This window comes from Lemur catta, chromosome 3 (assembly GCF_020740605.2).
Source record: "Lemur catta isolate mLemCat1 chromosome 3, mLemCat1.pri, whole genome shotgun sequence".
In the NCBI taxonomy this organism is placed as follows: Eukaryota; Metazoa; Chordata; class Mammalia; order Primates; family Lemuridae; genus Lemur; species Lemur catta.
In genome coordinates, this window is record NC_059130.1 from 94,332,400 (window position 1) to 94,348,970 (window position 16,571).

General features: G+C 46.1%; 1 protein-coding gene across 3 annotated transcripts in view; it reads right to left on the reverse strand.

Annotated features, from left to right (window-relative positions):
- Positions 1–13,004: 13,004 nt before the first annotated feature.
- The window catches only part of PTPRF (protein tyrosine phosphatase receptor type F), an 84,550-nt gene continuing 80,983 nt past the window's right edge, over positions 13,005–16,571 (reverse strand). For all 3 annotated transcript variants that reach the window (XM_045545645.1, XM_045545643.1, XM_045545646.1), the window contains 5 exons: positions 16,235–16,361; positions 15,876–16,001; positions 15,462–15,616; positions 15,222–15,357; positions 13,005–14,724 (listed from right to left, as the gene is read on the reverse strand). In XM_045545645.1, the coding sequence (XP_045401601.1) occupies positions 14,656–14,724; positions 15,222–15,357; positions 15,462–15,616; positions 15,876–16,001; positions 16,235–16,361 (613 nt within the window). In that variant the 3' untranslated portion in view covers positions 13,005–14,655. The remainder of the gene's footprint in view (positions 14,725–15,221; positions 15,358–15,461; positions 15,617–15,875; positions 16,002–16,234; positions 16,362–16,571) is intronic.

Genomic DNA, 16,571 nt, shown 5'->3' on the forward strand with positions numbered 1-16,571 from the left:
GTTCCTAGCCCAGGGTTCTTTCCTGGACCTCCACTTTGCCCAGCATTCAGCATAATGCCTAGCACATAGTAGGCATGACATAAATATTAATAGTGGAAATATTATTAGCTTAAAAAGTTAACTACATTTATTGAATTATTATATTTCAAACACTGTGCTAAATGAACAAAAATTGTCTACATTTAGATATATGTTGTCATTAACATTTTTCTTTTTAAGGGTATAATTTAATGATTTTTTAATAAATTTACCAAGTCATGCAACCATTAGCCAATCCAGTCCTGGAATGTTTCCATTACCTCAATAAAATCCGCCACCTCAGTAAGATCCCCTGTGCCCAGTTACAATCAATCTCCATTCCCGCCCCCTAGCCCCAGGCAACCATTAATCTACTTTCTGTCTATATAGATTTGCCTTTTCTGGACATTTCATATAAATAGAACCATACTATATGTGGTCTTTTGTGTCTAGCTTCCTTCATTCAGCATAATTTTTTTGAGATTCACCCGCGTTGTAGCATGCATTAGTATTTTGTTCTTTTTTACTATTGAATAGTATCCTTTGTACTGTTGATTAACATTGGGTTGTTTCCACTTTTTGGCTATTATGAATAGTGCTGCTATGAACATTTACATTCAAGTCTTTGTGTGAGTATATGTTTGCATTTCTCTTGAGTAGATAACTAGGAGTGGAACAGTTGCTGGGTCGTGTAGTAAATATATATATATATATATATATATATATATATTTTTTTTTTTTTTAGACAAAGTCTCACTCTGTTGCCTGGGCTAGAGTGAGTGCCGTGGCGTCAGCCTAGCTCACAGCAACCTCAAACTCCTGGGCTCAAGCAATCCTCCTGCCTCAGCCTCCCGAGTAGCTGGGACTACAGGCATGTACCACCATGCCCGGCTAATTTTTTCTATATATATATATATATATATATGTTTTTAGCTGTCTGTATAATTTCTTTTCTATTTTTAGTAGAGACGGGGTCTTGCTCTTGGTCAGGCTGGTCTCGAACTCCTGAGCTCAAACAATCCACCCGCCTTGGCCTCCCAGAGTGCTGGGATTACAGGCGTGAGCCACCGCGCCCAGCCAATTTATATTTATCTTTTAAAGAAACTGCTAAACTGTTTTCTGAAGTAGCTGTACCATTTGACATTCCCATCAGCAATACATGAGGATTCCCATTTCTCCACATCCTTGCCAACATTTGGTATTGTCTGTCTTTTTGATTATAGCCATGCTGGTGGGCATGAAGTAGTATTTCATTGTGGCTTTAATTTGCATTTCCCTAATGACTAATGATGTTAAGCATCTTTCTTTGTGCTTATTAGCCATTCATATATCCTCTTTGATGAACATCTATTCAAATCTTTTGTCCATTTTTTAATTGGGTTGTTTATCTTCTCATTATTGAGTTGTGGGAGTTCTTTGTATATTCAGATTCAAGTCCTTTATCAGATACAGGCTTTAAAAATATTTTCCCTCATTCTGTGGCTTGTCTTTATTTTCTTTATAGTGTCTTTTGAAGCACAACAATTTTTAATTTTGATGAAGTTCAATTTATTTTATGAATTGTAATTTTGGTGCAATGACATTAACATTTACATAGTTCAGCTCTGCCTCCAAAATATATCCAGAATTCAGCATTTACCTTCCCCTCCACTGCTACCACGCTGGTCCAAGCCATCCTTATCCTGGACAGGATCATTGCCATCGCCTCCTCAGCATGTCTCCCTGCCTCCTGCCCTTGCCCCTGCAGTCTCCTCAACACAGCAGACAAAGTGCTTCTTTAATACTAGAAGCCAGATCATGTTACTCCTCTTCTTAAAACCATTAAATGACTTCCCATCTCATTTTGGAGAAAAGCCAAATCCTTTTAACAGCCTAGAAACTTCCCCCACCCCCTCTCCCAGCTCACTCTTCCAGTTCCCTGTTCCCTCCTGTCTGCATGGCCTGCTCCCTCCCCTCCTTCAGGGCCTTGCTGAAATGTCACCTCCTCAGTGAAGCCTAACCTGACCACCACTATATGCTTTTGTGTATTTTTCTACTGTTTATCTCCATTAGAATGTCTGCTCCATGAGGGTAGGGATCTTTGTATTGTTCACCACTATCCTCAGCACTTAGAACAGCCCCCTTTGTATGTGTTCAGTTAATATTTGTTGCGTTAATGAACAATATTCCTTTATTTCATCCACACAACAAACTTTTGAAGGTGGCATTATTAGTGTCCCCATTTTAAAGCTGAGGAAACTAGGGTGCAGGGAGGTTAAGTAACTTGAAATGAACAGTGGAACTGAGGATATATGTTGAATAAAAGAACCAATGGTGAATTGAATGAATAATTGAACAGAAGGACGATGTTTGTATACCAATGATGCCTTTGGCCTTCACCTCTGGGTCAGTCATACCTAGCCCTTGCCTGTGGACACTGGCTGCTGAAATTAAAAACTCTTCTCTGGTACTTTGGGAGGCTCTGAGCAAGGGCCTGAAAGGAGATGCCCAGAAAAGAAGCCATGATATTAAGCATCAGGAACACGTTGGTACACCCTGACCTGGTCAGCCTGGTTCACTGGGGAGGGAGGCTGTGCAGCCGGTTCAGTCCATGTCAGTCCATGTAAATAAGAAAGAGAACTCAGCCTTAATTCAGCCTTGCCAACAAGGTCAGCTGGAAAGACCAGGGCCTTCTAGCCTATGAAATATGGAAATACAAATGCAAAAATGCTTAGCGGCTGACACACACCCACACACAAATATACTGAGTTTAACAAAAACATCATTTTTCTCCCTAGCTCTGATTTATTCCCTCTGTTCTGCAGAGGATGGTTCAGTGTTAAAGGCAAAGGTGCAAGAAAAAACCTTGGTGAGCAGCAGCAAGGTGCCCCATCGGCCATTTCAACATCACATTCACTCCTTTATCCTCTGCTTCCACCAACTGTTCTATTTGTTCATCTTAGGCACTAAAATATCTTCCTCTCAAGGGCAAATCCCATCCATTCCTTACGACTTGGCTCAAATTCTACCCACTTGTGCATTCTTTTAAAGACTTTTTAATAAGCACCTATTTTGTGCCAACTCTGGGAATACAGAGATGACAACTCCATCCCTCCACTTGGACAATTACAGGCATCTCGAACTCAACAACGGCTAACTCCTGGTTCTCTCCCAAACCTACTCTGCCCTCAGTGTTCCCTGCCTCAGAAAAGATACGTGCGTTCATCCAGGTGCCCAAGTAATTCCTGATTCTTCTCTCTAGCAGCCCACATCCAGTCCCATTGGCCTTACTTTCAAAACTGCATTCTGAACCCTTCTCTTACATCCCCCATCACTACCATCCCACTCCGAGCCACTGTCACCCTCCACCTGGACCCCTGCAACAGCATCCTAACTGGACTCCCTGCTTCTGCTCTCCTACTTCCAATTTGTTCTCCAAAGAGCAGCCAGAATGCTCTTTCTAAAAAGCAAATCCAATGAATTCACTGCTCTATTGAAAACCCCTTCAAAGCTTCCTGTGCCCTCACCATGAATCCCAAATCCCTCGTCCTGGCCTAAAAGGCCCTGAGTGACTTGGCTCCTGTTCATCCTCCACCCCATCCTGCCTCACTTTCTTCCTCTGCTCTCTGGGCTCCAGCCACGCTGGCCTTTCTTCTGTTTTTCCAAAACACTCCTTGAAGCAGCCATGCTCCCTCCCACCTCAGCACATTCACACCCTGCCAAGCTGCACTGCTTTCTTCCCAGAAGCCTCTCTGACTTCCCACACTAGTCCGGGTCCTGCCGCCCCACACTGCTCTCAGTGTGTTCTGCACTTTTTCTGTGAACCAACTATAAGCGTTTGTAATTATGTATGTGTGTAGGATTTCTTTGACTCATGTCTGTCTACCCACCAGATTAAGCTAAGGGTAAAGACTTTGTTTTTTCATCATTGACTCTCAGCACCTTGGACAATGCCTGGTTCATAATAAGTGCTCAATAAATATTCCTGGAATATTATTTGTGGAAAAATAGACAAATGAAGCCAGACGGATTGCAGTTTGCACAGTAGTTAAGCATTCAGGCTCTGGAGTCATGCAGATCTAGGTTCAAATCTAGGTTCTGCTCTCTTGTTAGCTGTGTGACTTAGGGTGAGTTGGTTCACCTCTCAGAACCTTTAGCTGCAAAAAGAGATAACACTACAAGCTATACAGGGTTTTTTGAGGGGGAGAATTAAAATTTAACAGTGCAGGTAAAATGCTTGTCACATTTAAGGGCTTGGTAATGCTAGCAGGTATTATAGCACATAATAGGTACATACCATGTGTTTTTTGGATTTAAATCTTTAGGACCACATAGGAGCTCAGATAGGTGACTGCAGAGAATGCCCCGAAAATATGTCAGAAGAGGCTACAAAGGGTCAGCCCTGGAATAGGGTCTGGGACACCAGGTCTTTCAGGGAGACTGAGGAGTACCCCAGTTCTGGAACCAAAAACCTCCCCCCAGCTCAAAGTACAGTCCAGGATTGATTGATTATTTATTCTTACTCTGTCACCTGGGCTGGAATGCAGTGGGCGTTATCATTAACTCACTCCAGCCTTAAACTCCTGGGCTTAAGCGATCCTCCTGCCTCAGTCTCCTGAGTAGCTGGGACTACAGGTGCACACCACCATGCCTGGCTAATTTGTTTTTATTTTTTTATAGAAACTGGTTTTTGCTATGTTGTCCAGCCTGGTGTCAAACTTCTGGCTTCAATTGATCCTCCTGCCTCAGCCTCCCAAAGTGCTGTGATTACAGGCATAAGCCACCAAGCTCTATATATTTATTTATAGACAGGGTTTCACTATGTTGCCCAGGCTGGAGTGCAGCAGCTATTCATAGGTGCAATCGTAGGTACTGCAGCCTCAAGGGATCCTCCTACCTCAGTTTCCTGAGGAACTGGGACTACAGGCACATTCCACTGTGCCTGGCTACCTTTATTTATTTTAAAGATATGGCTGCTTGGTGAATCTCGATTTGAGCCCTTCCTACTGTTGGTGTGGGAGACTGGGAGAAAAAGGGTGGAGTTTGGTATGGTAGATGCAAGGCCCTTCTTAACTGTGGTTGAGAGATGGGAAGTCCCTCTTGGAGCTGACTAGGGTGTATCTCAGGATGGGAGCCAAAGGAATGGCCTCAGAAGATCTAGGAGTTGAGATTCTGAGGACCTGAGTGCTGGCAGCCCCAGCCATAATTCCTTGTGATAATCAGATTGACTTCTTGCCTCAGGGCTTGATCTAGCATCTGCCCTTTCATCCACTTAGCAAACAATGAGATCCTACTTTGGGTCAGGCTCTAAGCTTGGAGGCAAGTGGGACACAGTCTTTACCCTCCAGAAGTTCACAGTCCAGCGGAGGAGACAGATGAATCAAACCCTTATTATAACACCAATTTGCATTTCATTTCTGCATTGCAGCCTGGATGATTTTCTTGGTATTTTCCCCCCTATTTTAGTATTTGAACAGCTGAAGAAGCAAAAATAATAATTTCAGCACAGTGCTATGGGTACCAACAACACAGCTGGACGTGAGACTGTAGAGGGTGGGGGAGGAAAGGGCTAAGGAGAGACCCCAGAGGACTGATTTTGGATGAAGTGTGACACGAAGGGCCTCCAGACAAGGGAATATTGTGCAACCATGGCATGGTGTGTTTTTCCATGTGACATATGCTTATAAAAAAAAGTGCATGTCAGAGGTAGAAAAACTAGAAAATGCATTTGAAATAGGGAACATCACCCCCCAGAAAATTGCTACCATTTTGGTGTATATCCTTGCCAGTTCTCCTCTAATTTTAATGCTCTTACAAATGCCATAGAAAACTGTCAAAATACAAATTCTGATTCAGGTCTGAGATTCTGCATTTCTAAAAAGCTCCCAGGTGGTGCAGATACTGACGGTCTCTGGATGCACTTCAGCAAGGCTGTAGACTATATATTTATGTCTAATTTGGACTGCCTCCAATTGTTCAGTATTATGAAAGATGCTGCAGTGAATCTTTGCCCATAGATATTTTACTATTTTTATATTCTTTATTTTTTTTCTCTTCCTGAAATTTTGAAGGAAAGCCCATAGATTTTAAATTATTTGTCCAGTTGTTTCCTTTATATAAATTCCTAAATATGTATTGCTGGGTTAAAGATAAAGCATATTTTAAGGCTTTTGACAGATATTGTGAATTTTCCTCCAAAAATATAGAACCAGTTTATATTCCTACTAGTGAGTGCCCAATTCTCTACGATACTGACACATACTTTTTGCCAATCTGATAGTTGAACAGTAGCACAGTCGTCCCTCGGTATCTGTGGGGGATTGTTTGCAGGACCTTCCGCAGTTACCAAAACTTGCTGATGCGCAAGTCCTCCTCAACATAAAATGGTGCAGTATTTGCATATAACCTATGAGCCTTAAATCAACTCCAGATTACTCACAATACCTAATACATGGTAATGCCGTGTAAACAGTTGTTATACTGTATTGCTTAGGGAATAATGAAGGAAAGTCTGTACATTAGTACAGACACAAATTTTTTCCCTGAATATTTTCAATCCATGGTTGGTTGAATCCATGGATGTGGAACCCATGGATATGGAGGGCCAACTATACCTCATTCTTTTTTTTTTTTTTTTTTTTTTTTTTGAGACAGAGTCTCACTTTGTTGCCCTGGCTAGAGTGAGTGCCGTGGCGTCAGCCTAGCTCACAGCAACCTCAAACTCCTGGGCTTAAGCGATCCTACTGCCTCAGCCTCCCGAGTAGCTGGGACTACAGGCATGTGCCACCATGCCCGGCTAATTTTTTCTATATATATATATTTTAGTTGGCCAGATAATTTCTTTCTATTTTTAGTAGAGACGGGGTCTCGCTCTTGCTCAGGCTGGTCTCGAACTCCTGACCTCGAGCAATCCACCCACCTCGGCCTCCCAGAGTGCTAGGATTACAGGCGTGAGCCACCGCGCCCGGTCTCTATACCTCATTCTTGTTTCAATTTGTATTTCTTTGGTTAATAGGGAGGCTGAATATATTTCATATTTTTACTGTGATGTGGCTATCTTTGTTTGAAATTGCCTGTTTGTGTCCATGTCCATTTTTCTATTAGGGTGTTTACTTTTGTTCTTACTGATTTGAAAGAAGCTTTATCTATTAGGGATTTAACTCCTCGATTGTTACAAATGTCTAGCATGGTATGCTTAAAAAAACACAAGTATTTAGATAAGGCTGGAGTGAAGGGTTCAAAGAGAGATGGGCCGTGTCTAAGGTTAGAAAGACCAGGAGGGACAAGGGTCTAAAATGTCAGTCTGCTGTTACTAGGGGACCACTGGGAGGTCACGAGTATCCTTGAGTTACAAGACAGCTCTCACTCTAGACACTGGGATGGGTGCATGTGTCAGACAGTGTTCCCTTCCTTTCTGTGGGGCTGGATGCACACAGCTTACTTTTGATCACAAATTTTAAGCTTCATTTAGACTCCAGCCCACTTTTCTTTCTTTTAACACATATATGCGGCCAGGCGTGGTAGCTCACGCCTGTAATCCTAGCACTATGGGGAGCCCAGGAGAGAAGACTGCTTGAGGTCATGAGTTCGAGACCAGCCTTGGCAAGAGCAAGACTCCCATCTCTACTAATAGAAAGAAATTAGCCGGACAACTAAAAATAGAAAAAATTAGCCAGGTGTGGTGGCACACACCTGTAGTCTCAGCTACTCAGGAGGCTGAGGCAGGAGGATCGCTTGAGCCCAAGAGTTTGAGGTTGCTGTGAGCTATGATGATGCCATGGCACTCTAGCCTGGGCAATAGAGCGAGACTCTCAAAAAACAAACAAAAAAACCCCCCAAAAACCACATATATGCTTCAGTTATGTTATTGTCAATTTTACTGAGGTACAATAAAAATCTGCCATGAAAATTGAAGGAGGGGAATTTCCAAAAATAATCCAATGTCCATTTGGAAGAAAAATAGGGGAATAACACTAATTAATTTTGAAAAAAGAAAGAGATATTGAAAGGGGACTAGTTGTGTCAGGTAATAAACAATACCACAAAAGTTAAATGATCACTGCTCTAGGCAATGAATGAAAATAAAATAAGTTAAATGAATAGTTCTGGCTTAGACTAGGCAGACAGATGCATGAAACAGACTTGATGGCCCAGAAGTAGATTCTGTAACATATAATAATTTCATATGTGGTTTTAAAAGGAGGCATTACAAATCAGTGCAAAGAAAAAGGTGATCCAACAAATATTTGGGAAAAAAATCAAAACCAAACAATTTACTCTCACATAACCATACATCAAAAAATGTTTTTGAAAGTAAGAATCCCGAAAGACAGTAAACAGATGGAATCAGATTGATGGAGAAACTGGAGCTAAGAAAACCACAGCCCAAGATACTGGAGTCAAGGATCATTCTTTTCAAGAGAGACCTGAACAAGTTTTAAACTTAGAATCTACAAATGTATCAAAGTGGGCCACGGGGGAAACATCAGGGTAATTGGTTGCCTGACAACCCTGTTCCTTCAGCAACTAGTTAATACAGAACTAGAAACAATGTCTTCAGAAGTTTCTGGGGCAAATTCTTTTGTATAAAGAAGCCTAAACCAGAAAAAGTTAAAAGCAAGGGTGAGTATAAAAAATATTTTCAGTCATGCAAGAATCAGAAAGTTTATAATCCTCCGTGAAAAAATAAGGTGAGGGGGAGTACTCCACCCAAGTGAAATATTATAGAATCCTGGAAAGACCAACATGCTGGACAAGCAACACGGCAGCTGAGTATGATCCACAAGTGAAGGAAACAAAGAAAAAATCACAAGAGGATTGTTTGAAATTGATGCTGGGAAGATTTCTCATGAACATACAATTAAAATGCTGTTTATTGGTTTTCAATTTTTAAAATGAAAGACTTAATTATATTAACAGAACAGAATGTATTATAAACCTTGACAATGTGAAATAAAAAATGGTAGCCGGAGGAGGGAGAATCAAAGAAAGTGAGCTAGTTTTCTCATTCTTCATAGAGAGTTATCAACAGATACTGCCTCCAGATGATAAATCAAGAAATAGATGTTTAAATACAGTGTTGAAAGTCACAATGGGAGCTCCAGAAGAATTAAAATAATCTCTGTAACAAAATCAGGAAGTAGAGGTGGGAGGTCATGTAAATTGACTAAATTCCACACATTTGATAGCCAAGGAGCCAACAGGCACTATGAAGGCACATGTTTGCCACTGGAAGAATTAAAATCAGAAATTCCCAGGAATGAAACTGGAGTTGGGGAGAGGAAAGGAGAATGCCTACCTTTTATTTTGTACCCCTCAAGAGTGTTTGAATTATTTTTATCTATGTTATCATCTATATCCATTTCTTCTTTAATATAAAAGCTGTATTAATAATCATTTTAAAATTATAGTATATCCATAACCAAATAGAATGTAGCAGTTAAAAAAATGAGCTCCTGACATGGAAAGAAGTCCGCAGTATATTTAAATGAAAAGGGCAATTTGCATCAAGATATGACTAAGATTCTAGTTATATAAAAAATAAAGCTTATATACATGTTTGTATATGCATAGAAAATGCCCAGGATAGACTCAAGTAACTTAATAGTGACTCCTCCAGGAAGTTGGGAGACAGGAAGAGAAAGAGAACTTTTAACGTTTTACACCTGTATCCTAGTCAGGTTTCTGTTGTTGCTTTTTAAAATAAGGAAGTATTAATTGTACAATTTTAAAAGTTTGTCTTTTTTTTTCTTTCTTTTTTGAAACAAGGTCTTCCTTTTTTGCCCAGGTTAGAGTGTGGTGGCGTCATCATAGCTCACTGCAAGCTCAAACTCCTGGGCTCGCAATCCTTCTGCCTCAGCCTCCCGAGTAGCTGGGACTAGAGGCATGCGCCACCATGCCCAGCTAATTTTTCTATTTTTTTGTAAAGATAGGGTCTTGTTATGTTGCTCAGGCTGGTCTTGAACTTCTAGCCTCAAGCAATCATCCCACCTCAGCCTCCCAAAGTGCTAGGATTACAGGTGTGAGCCACCATGGCCAGCCTAAAAGTTTTGTCTTTTTTAAATTAAAATATTAACTATGGAAAATTTAGAAAACTACAAGAAAAAAATCACCCATCCTCACAACCCTATTGGTATGTTTCCTTCCAAATATTTTTTTCTTAATGCATCTGACTCTGTTTCTATAATAGCTTTAGGCAGGTAGCAGTGTGGAAAAAGCCCTGGAGTTAGGCAGACCTGGGAGGGACACCAACCCCACCCAATTCCAAGGTGGACCCTTGAGTAGGTTACTCGACCCTTCTGTACAGCCTTCCCTGTCTCAGTGGTAACTTCATCCTTCCAGGTGCTCAGTCAGAACCTGGGGTCAACCTTGACTCTCCTCTTTTTTTCTTCCAGTCCATTAGCAAATCCCATCAGCTCTGCTTTACGACAGAACCAGAATCAGGCCACTTCTCCCCACACCTGGGTTTCTGTCCGTCTTCCCCCGGTCAAGAGCTAGCCCCCACTTCCCCTCTGACCTCCCCCCTGCCACTTCTTGCCCCTTGCTGGTGGTGTCACAGCCACACTAACCTCATCAGGCACATTCCCGCCCAGGGCCTTTGTGCCAGCTGCTCCCTCTGCCTGGACGCTCACCTCGAAGCTCTTTAGGCCAAGTCCCTCACCAGATTCAAGTCTGTCCTCAAATCCCATCCCTCCAAGGAGCCTTCCCTGACCACCCTAACTGGTAATCAATTCTCCCCCCCACACCTGATCCTTCCTAGTCTTTCCCCTCATGGTGCTAATGACCTTTCAACAAACTATGAATACATTTATTTATTGTTTCTCACATGTATCATCTGCTCCCTGGTACTACAGTATAAATGCCACAGGGCAGAAGTCTTTGTTCAGTCCACTGACGCATGCCAGTCCCTAGGATGGCGACTACCACATAGCAAATGCTCATTAGGTGTTTGTCAGATGAATGGACAAGACCTAATTTTCTCATAGATAAAATGGACAAAATAGGACCTACCTCATACATTGTTGTGAGGATTATACAAAATATTTCAAGTAAGTTGCACACCAGGCTCACCTAACCTCACTTAGGATAGTTAAGGATGGCTTCTGAAGGAAGTATTTGCAGCTGAGACCTACAGAATGTGGAGTTAGCTGGGTAGAGTGCTGGGGGAGGATGTTCCAGAATAGCCGGTGGGCAGGTCTGGAGCTGAGATAGAGTGGTGAGGCAGGCACGAAAGAACTCATTTTGTCATGGCGGGGGGAAGCGGACGAAGGGAAAGGAAAGACAAGGCTGCAGAGGCGGAGCCTGGAAACCCGTGGAGGAGTCAGGGCTGACCGTGAGGGCCTGGCAGGGTCTACCCGGCAGCGATGGGCTGCCGTGTTGGGAGTGGGTTGGCCGGGGCAGGCAGACTGGGTAGAAAGTATGGCCGGCAAGAGAGTGGCCTGGGAAACAGCAGCAGAAACACAGACAACCAAACGGGCACATGCAAGGCGGCCGAGCAGGCGGGTGTGGTGGTGAGTTGAATGTGGGGGTGACAGGATGAGAGATACCTGACTCCAGCGCTGGAGTGGACGGGGGCCCTAGAGGAAGAGTGGGCTTGCCGGCACGGCTGGGGAAGGGGAAGGCAGACACCTGCTCTGGAAAGGGCAGGGACTCCTGAGCAGACACCAGCCGCGCAGGTCCCACCTCTGGCACTTACCTGCCCTATGGTCTCTGCCAAGTTAATCCACATAAGCCTCAGTTTCCCTCCCTGTGGAGAGAAGAGGGCCTGTTCTGCTGGCTGGTCCTGAGGCTTAGTAAGCAGGCCCACCAAGCACTCGGCACAGAGCCCTGAATCCTGGTGTTCCTCAAGTGAAAATCTGGTTTTTTTATCCCTCACTTGAAAATGTTTAACACCTTAGTCTTTTATTTAGCGAAGTTATTCGAATACCATCAAGAATCATGCAATGATGGTGTCCTTTTTCTGAACAAACAGAAATATGCCAGGCACTGAACGAAGTGCTGGGGATACCTAGAAGACACCGGTGCCAGGCACAGGTCACTCCCAGCATGTTACAGAGGTACTTCACTTGCAGGGACACCCAGATGCCTTCCACAACGCCCTCAATCCCCTCAGCTGCACCATCTGGCTCCACCAAGCCTACCTTTCTAGCCGTGTCCCACTACTCCAGTCATACTGCATACTTCTTTGAGTTTCTGGTAACTGTTGGTCTGTTTCACACTTCCAAGCCTTTGTAACTTGTTCCCTCCACTGGAGATGCTTTCTCCACCTTTGAAAACTAACTCACCACTACTTACTGTATGAAACACTCAGGATCCAGCCTGTCACCTTCTCCAGGAAGCCCTCCCTGAGTCAGGTGCTGCTTCAGGGTACCCACAGCACCTCCATGTTGGGCTCAGTTATGACACTCTCCAGTGTCGCAATGGCTGACATGTTGTTCCCTTCCCCACTTGCTCTGGGTCTCCTTCATCTCTATCCCTAGAAGTTCCATGATTTGACCACCTGGTAGCACTTTTCTGATCACCAGTGGAGAGCCAGAGCTCAGTGAGTGGGTGTTACTGTGTGTTCAGGGGCCAGATGGACACACTGTGTTTTTGGTGTCCAGTATCCACACTGCAAGAATTACACTAAGCAATTTCCATACAGCCATAGGGCCATCCCTCTCCTTAGAGAGCAAGGGAGGAGAAGATGGGAGACGGGGAGTGTAGTTTTGGAGCGGGGAGTCCACTCCCAGCATCCTAAGGGGTAGGAGAGGCAAACGGTGTGCTCCCCAGCCAGGATGCTCTGTGTAGGCACTGGTGGCTCAGGCCTGGCTCTTGGTGCCCTGGTCTTCAGTTTGTAACTGCTCCTTTCTCAAAGTGTGCAGCCACGCCCGGAGCCTGCCCTGTCACAAATAGGACAGCAGCCTCACTGTCCCCTCAGGAGCAGGGACTCTCTAGAACCCACTGTAGCTAATGATTTAGCCCAGACTCTTTGGTTCCAGAAGGAGCTCAGACAGAGGCCTGGTTTTTAAGAAATCTGATTATTCAAATTTATTACCATCAAGAATTATGCAATGATGCTGTAGTTTTTCTTAACAAATAGAAAACAGACTGTGTACAACAGTGAACTCTACAGCACTAGCATCCACAAGGTAAAAATGAATGTTTCATCATCCAACATTACCAACCCTGGATTGTTGATCTTGACTGAGCCTAGCTAGATTTGGGGACGTCTGTGTCACGTCCCTCAGCTACAACAGCTATGCACCCTTCCCCGCCCCCACTTACCTATCTAGATAGTGCTGCCCAGAGGAAGAGGCCCTCTCTCTCCCTGCCCCTCAGCGAGCTGAGATAATAAAGACTGATTATAGTACCATGGATAGAAGTCCAGTAGTCTTGCCACATTGGTTTACGAGGGCATCTTGGAGTGGAAAAGAGCAATTCTCATGGGCTTTGAAAACAGCTGCAAACCAGGGAGGGAAATCATCTGGCCTCTGCTCTGAGGACAGAAATGTGCTACCAGGCCCACTGGCCTGGACCTGAAAGGCCAACCACGCCCCTGCTTGGCCCTGATGTGTGTGGGGCGTGGCATACACCCTGACCTGTGCCATTCACCGTGGCCACGTGGCCAGGCCCACCGCCTACAACCACACCATACTGCAATGCTCCGGACAAAAGGCTCTCTGCACCCAGGTCAGCGGGCAGCTTCCTGGGAACCCCAGGCGCATGGAGTTGCCTCCTCTCTTGGGGGTCTGAAGCAGAGACCGGGGATGACTCTTTTTTTTTCTTGTTTTTTTTTTTTTTTTAATTTTTGTGTATTTTTGTTTGTTTGTTTGTTTGTTTTTTTTTTGAACCTTTGCAAACACGATGGAGATGAGGAACGCCTTGCCAGGCTCCCCCAGACACGTCTGTGGTTCTGGGCTGTGAATGTTAGACACACACTGGGATAGACAACTGGGGATGAGTGTTCCCTATCTCCTCCCCACCCACCACTGTCTGCAGGACCTAAAAAAAGGCTCTTAAGGAAAAACAAAACTTAAAAAAAATTGAGTTTCCCTGCATTTGGCTGAAATAGGATCTTGTCTGAAGGGCTGGAAGAGCAGCCGGATCAGCACTGCCTCCCGGCCCACGGCCGAGGCTCCGCTCAGGCTGGCGGCCCCAGCTCTGCACGAGGAAGGCATGTTCTGTCCTTCAGCGCTAAGAGTCATACAAAAAAAGGATCCAAAGTGAACTCAAAACAGAAAAGAAAATAAACCCCAACCCCCACAGTGGCCCATTCTGCAATTAAGGATTTGCAAAAGGAAAAATCAGAGGGAAGAGGCCAGAATCCCTCAGTCTACCCCACTTAATGTATAAAAAAGGAGGCTTTGCCCCCATCCCCACCCCATGAAGCATGAGAAACGCGGCAGCGGACCAGAGAGCTTGAAGTGGGCTCCAGGTGGGCCTGGTGGACAGAGGGGCCACAGCACCTCCCTGCTGCTGTCCACCCACTCGCCAGGGGTGTTCTAGGCTCTCTGACTGGTGTGGCAATGTTCCTGAAACGCTGTGATCCCAGTGGGCTGTGCTCTGCCAGCAACAGCATCCGTGCAGAAGGGCTGGACGATGGTTGGTATGGCTCAGAGGAGCTGAGTCCCCTCCGGAGCCCCCCAGTGGGGGCGGCGGAGGAGAGGGGGGCGGTAGTTACGTTGCATAGTGGTCGAAGCTGCCGAGGTACTCCAGGGCTGCACGGTAGCACAGCTGATACTGGTCCTAACGGGGACAGGAGGGCTGGTCAGTGTAGGCTGCACGAATGGATACCCCACCACACTGCCAAGGGCACTCACACTGCAGCCAGTGGGCCATGGAGTTTGCTTCTACTGGCCAAGAGCAGGTCCTGGACCCTCAAGCAGCGTCCAGGGGAGCCTGAAAGAGCCTCTCCCTTCCCTCTCCCAGGCCTGCACATTGGCCTGCTTTCCACTTGTCACCCCAATCATGTTTATCTGTTCTTGACTGTGTAACCCATGAGGACTGCTATGTCCAATCCTGACCCAGAGCCAGGCATACCACAGGTGCTCAGTACAGAGGTGCTGAATGAATGAACCCATCTCACTCATGTTTCCCCTGAGCACCTTAGGCAGAGCAGGCAATGTTAAACGTCGGCAGCATGAAAGAATGCACGTGCCTGTGTATATGCAACTGCAGCTAGAGCCGAGAACTGCGAGCAGGGCTGCTGGTGAGACCCTGGCCCTGCACGCTGGTCTGCGTACCTCTGTCTGCACCATGGCAGGACGCTGTGTGCGCAGGGTCTTCACGGTCTGGAACATGTCGACCACACCCTCATAGCGCATGCGCTCCAGGACGATGCTCAGAGTGATGAACACCCCGGTGCGGCCCACGCCAGCACTGCTCCGAGACACAATGGGGTCATGAGTCCTGCACACCTCAGGCAGTGGGTCTGCCAGGCCTTCAGGCCCCACCTGCCCCAGCCCTCCACGGGGACAGCCCACCTGCAGTGTACCGTGATGGGACCATCCTGCCCGAACTGCTCCTTGGTTTTGTGCACCTGCCCGATGAAATCAATGAAGCCCTCACCCGTCTTGGGCACGCCCTGCTCTGGCCAGTCTGTGAACTGGAACTGCCGGATTGTCCTCGACTGCCCATCCTGGGAGAGGTGGGCATGGGACAGTGTTAGGGTTTGTGCTTTAGTCTGCTGCCCCTCTGGACTAAGCCAGGTAGTACAATGACACACATGCACCTGTGACACGATTACACCAGAGGCCACCTTGGCAGATGTGCTCACACCCCCAAACCTACAGCCCCACCTCAGATTCCTGCAGCTTAGGCAAAGGTACCACGTGGGCAGCCACCCACCCCATGTGTGCTCAGGCAGTACATGGACATGCTTGAGTGCAAACACTCACCCGGGCATCTGTGACCTTGAACTCACGCAGGATATACTGAGGCATGTTGTACTCAGCCATCGGGTCCACAACAAAGTACTGGTAGCGAGCAGAGCGCTCTGCTGGCCAGTACTGGTGGCATTTCTCCTGTGGACAGAAGGCCGGGCCCCCAAGATCAGGTGGGGAGGAATGGGAGGGAAGTACCAGCCTTCAGAGGATTCCGGGACAGGATGCCTCAGGTGGTGACAATGGGGGTCCGGGGCTATGCTGATGGGAGGCTGGGGTGTGAATGCAGAGAGTAACAAAAGGGGCATCTCTCCCAAGGGTGGCTGGTGTTCCCCCAGGCGTAAGAAGCGCCCTAGGGGAAGGGGTGGGCTCACCCTGCCCATCTCCCGAAGCTTGGTCAGCATGACGATGATGGTGGAATTGTGCTCCCATAGCATGCGCCAGAAGTCCTCGGTGCTCTCTGCCAGAGGCCCCTGTGTAGCTATGTAGGCCTTCTGCTGTCTGGGGTGGAAAGAAGACTGCACATGCTGGAGGTGCTGCTGCCCTCAGAGTCTCCCCTAAGACTGCCTAGCCCCTTGGGGCCCTGCTTACATCACCCCTCCTCCAGGAAGCCGTCACTGCTCTACCCAGCCCTCTCTGGTCTGGCCCTACTCTGCTGTGCCTCCAGCCAGCCAGGCACAGGCGCAGGCACCCACAGGGCATGGTGGGGCA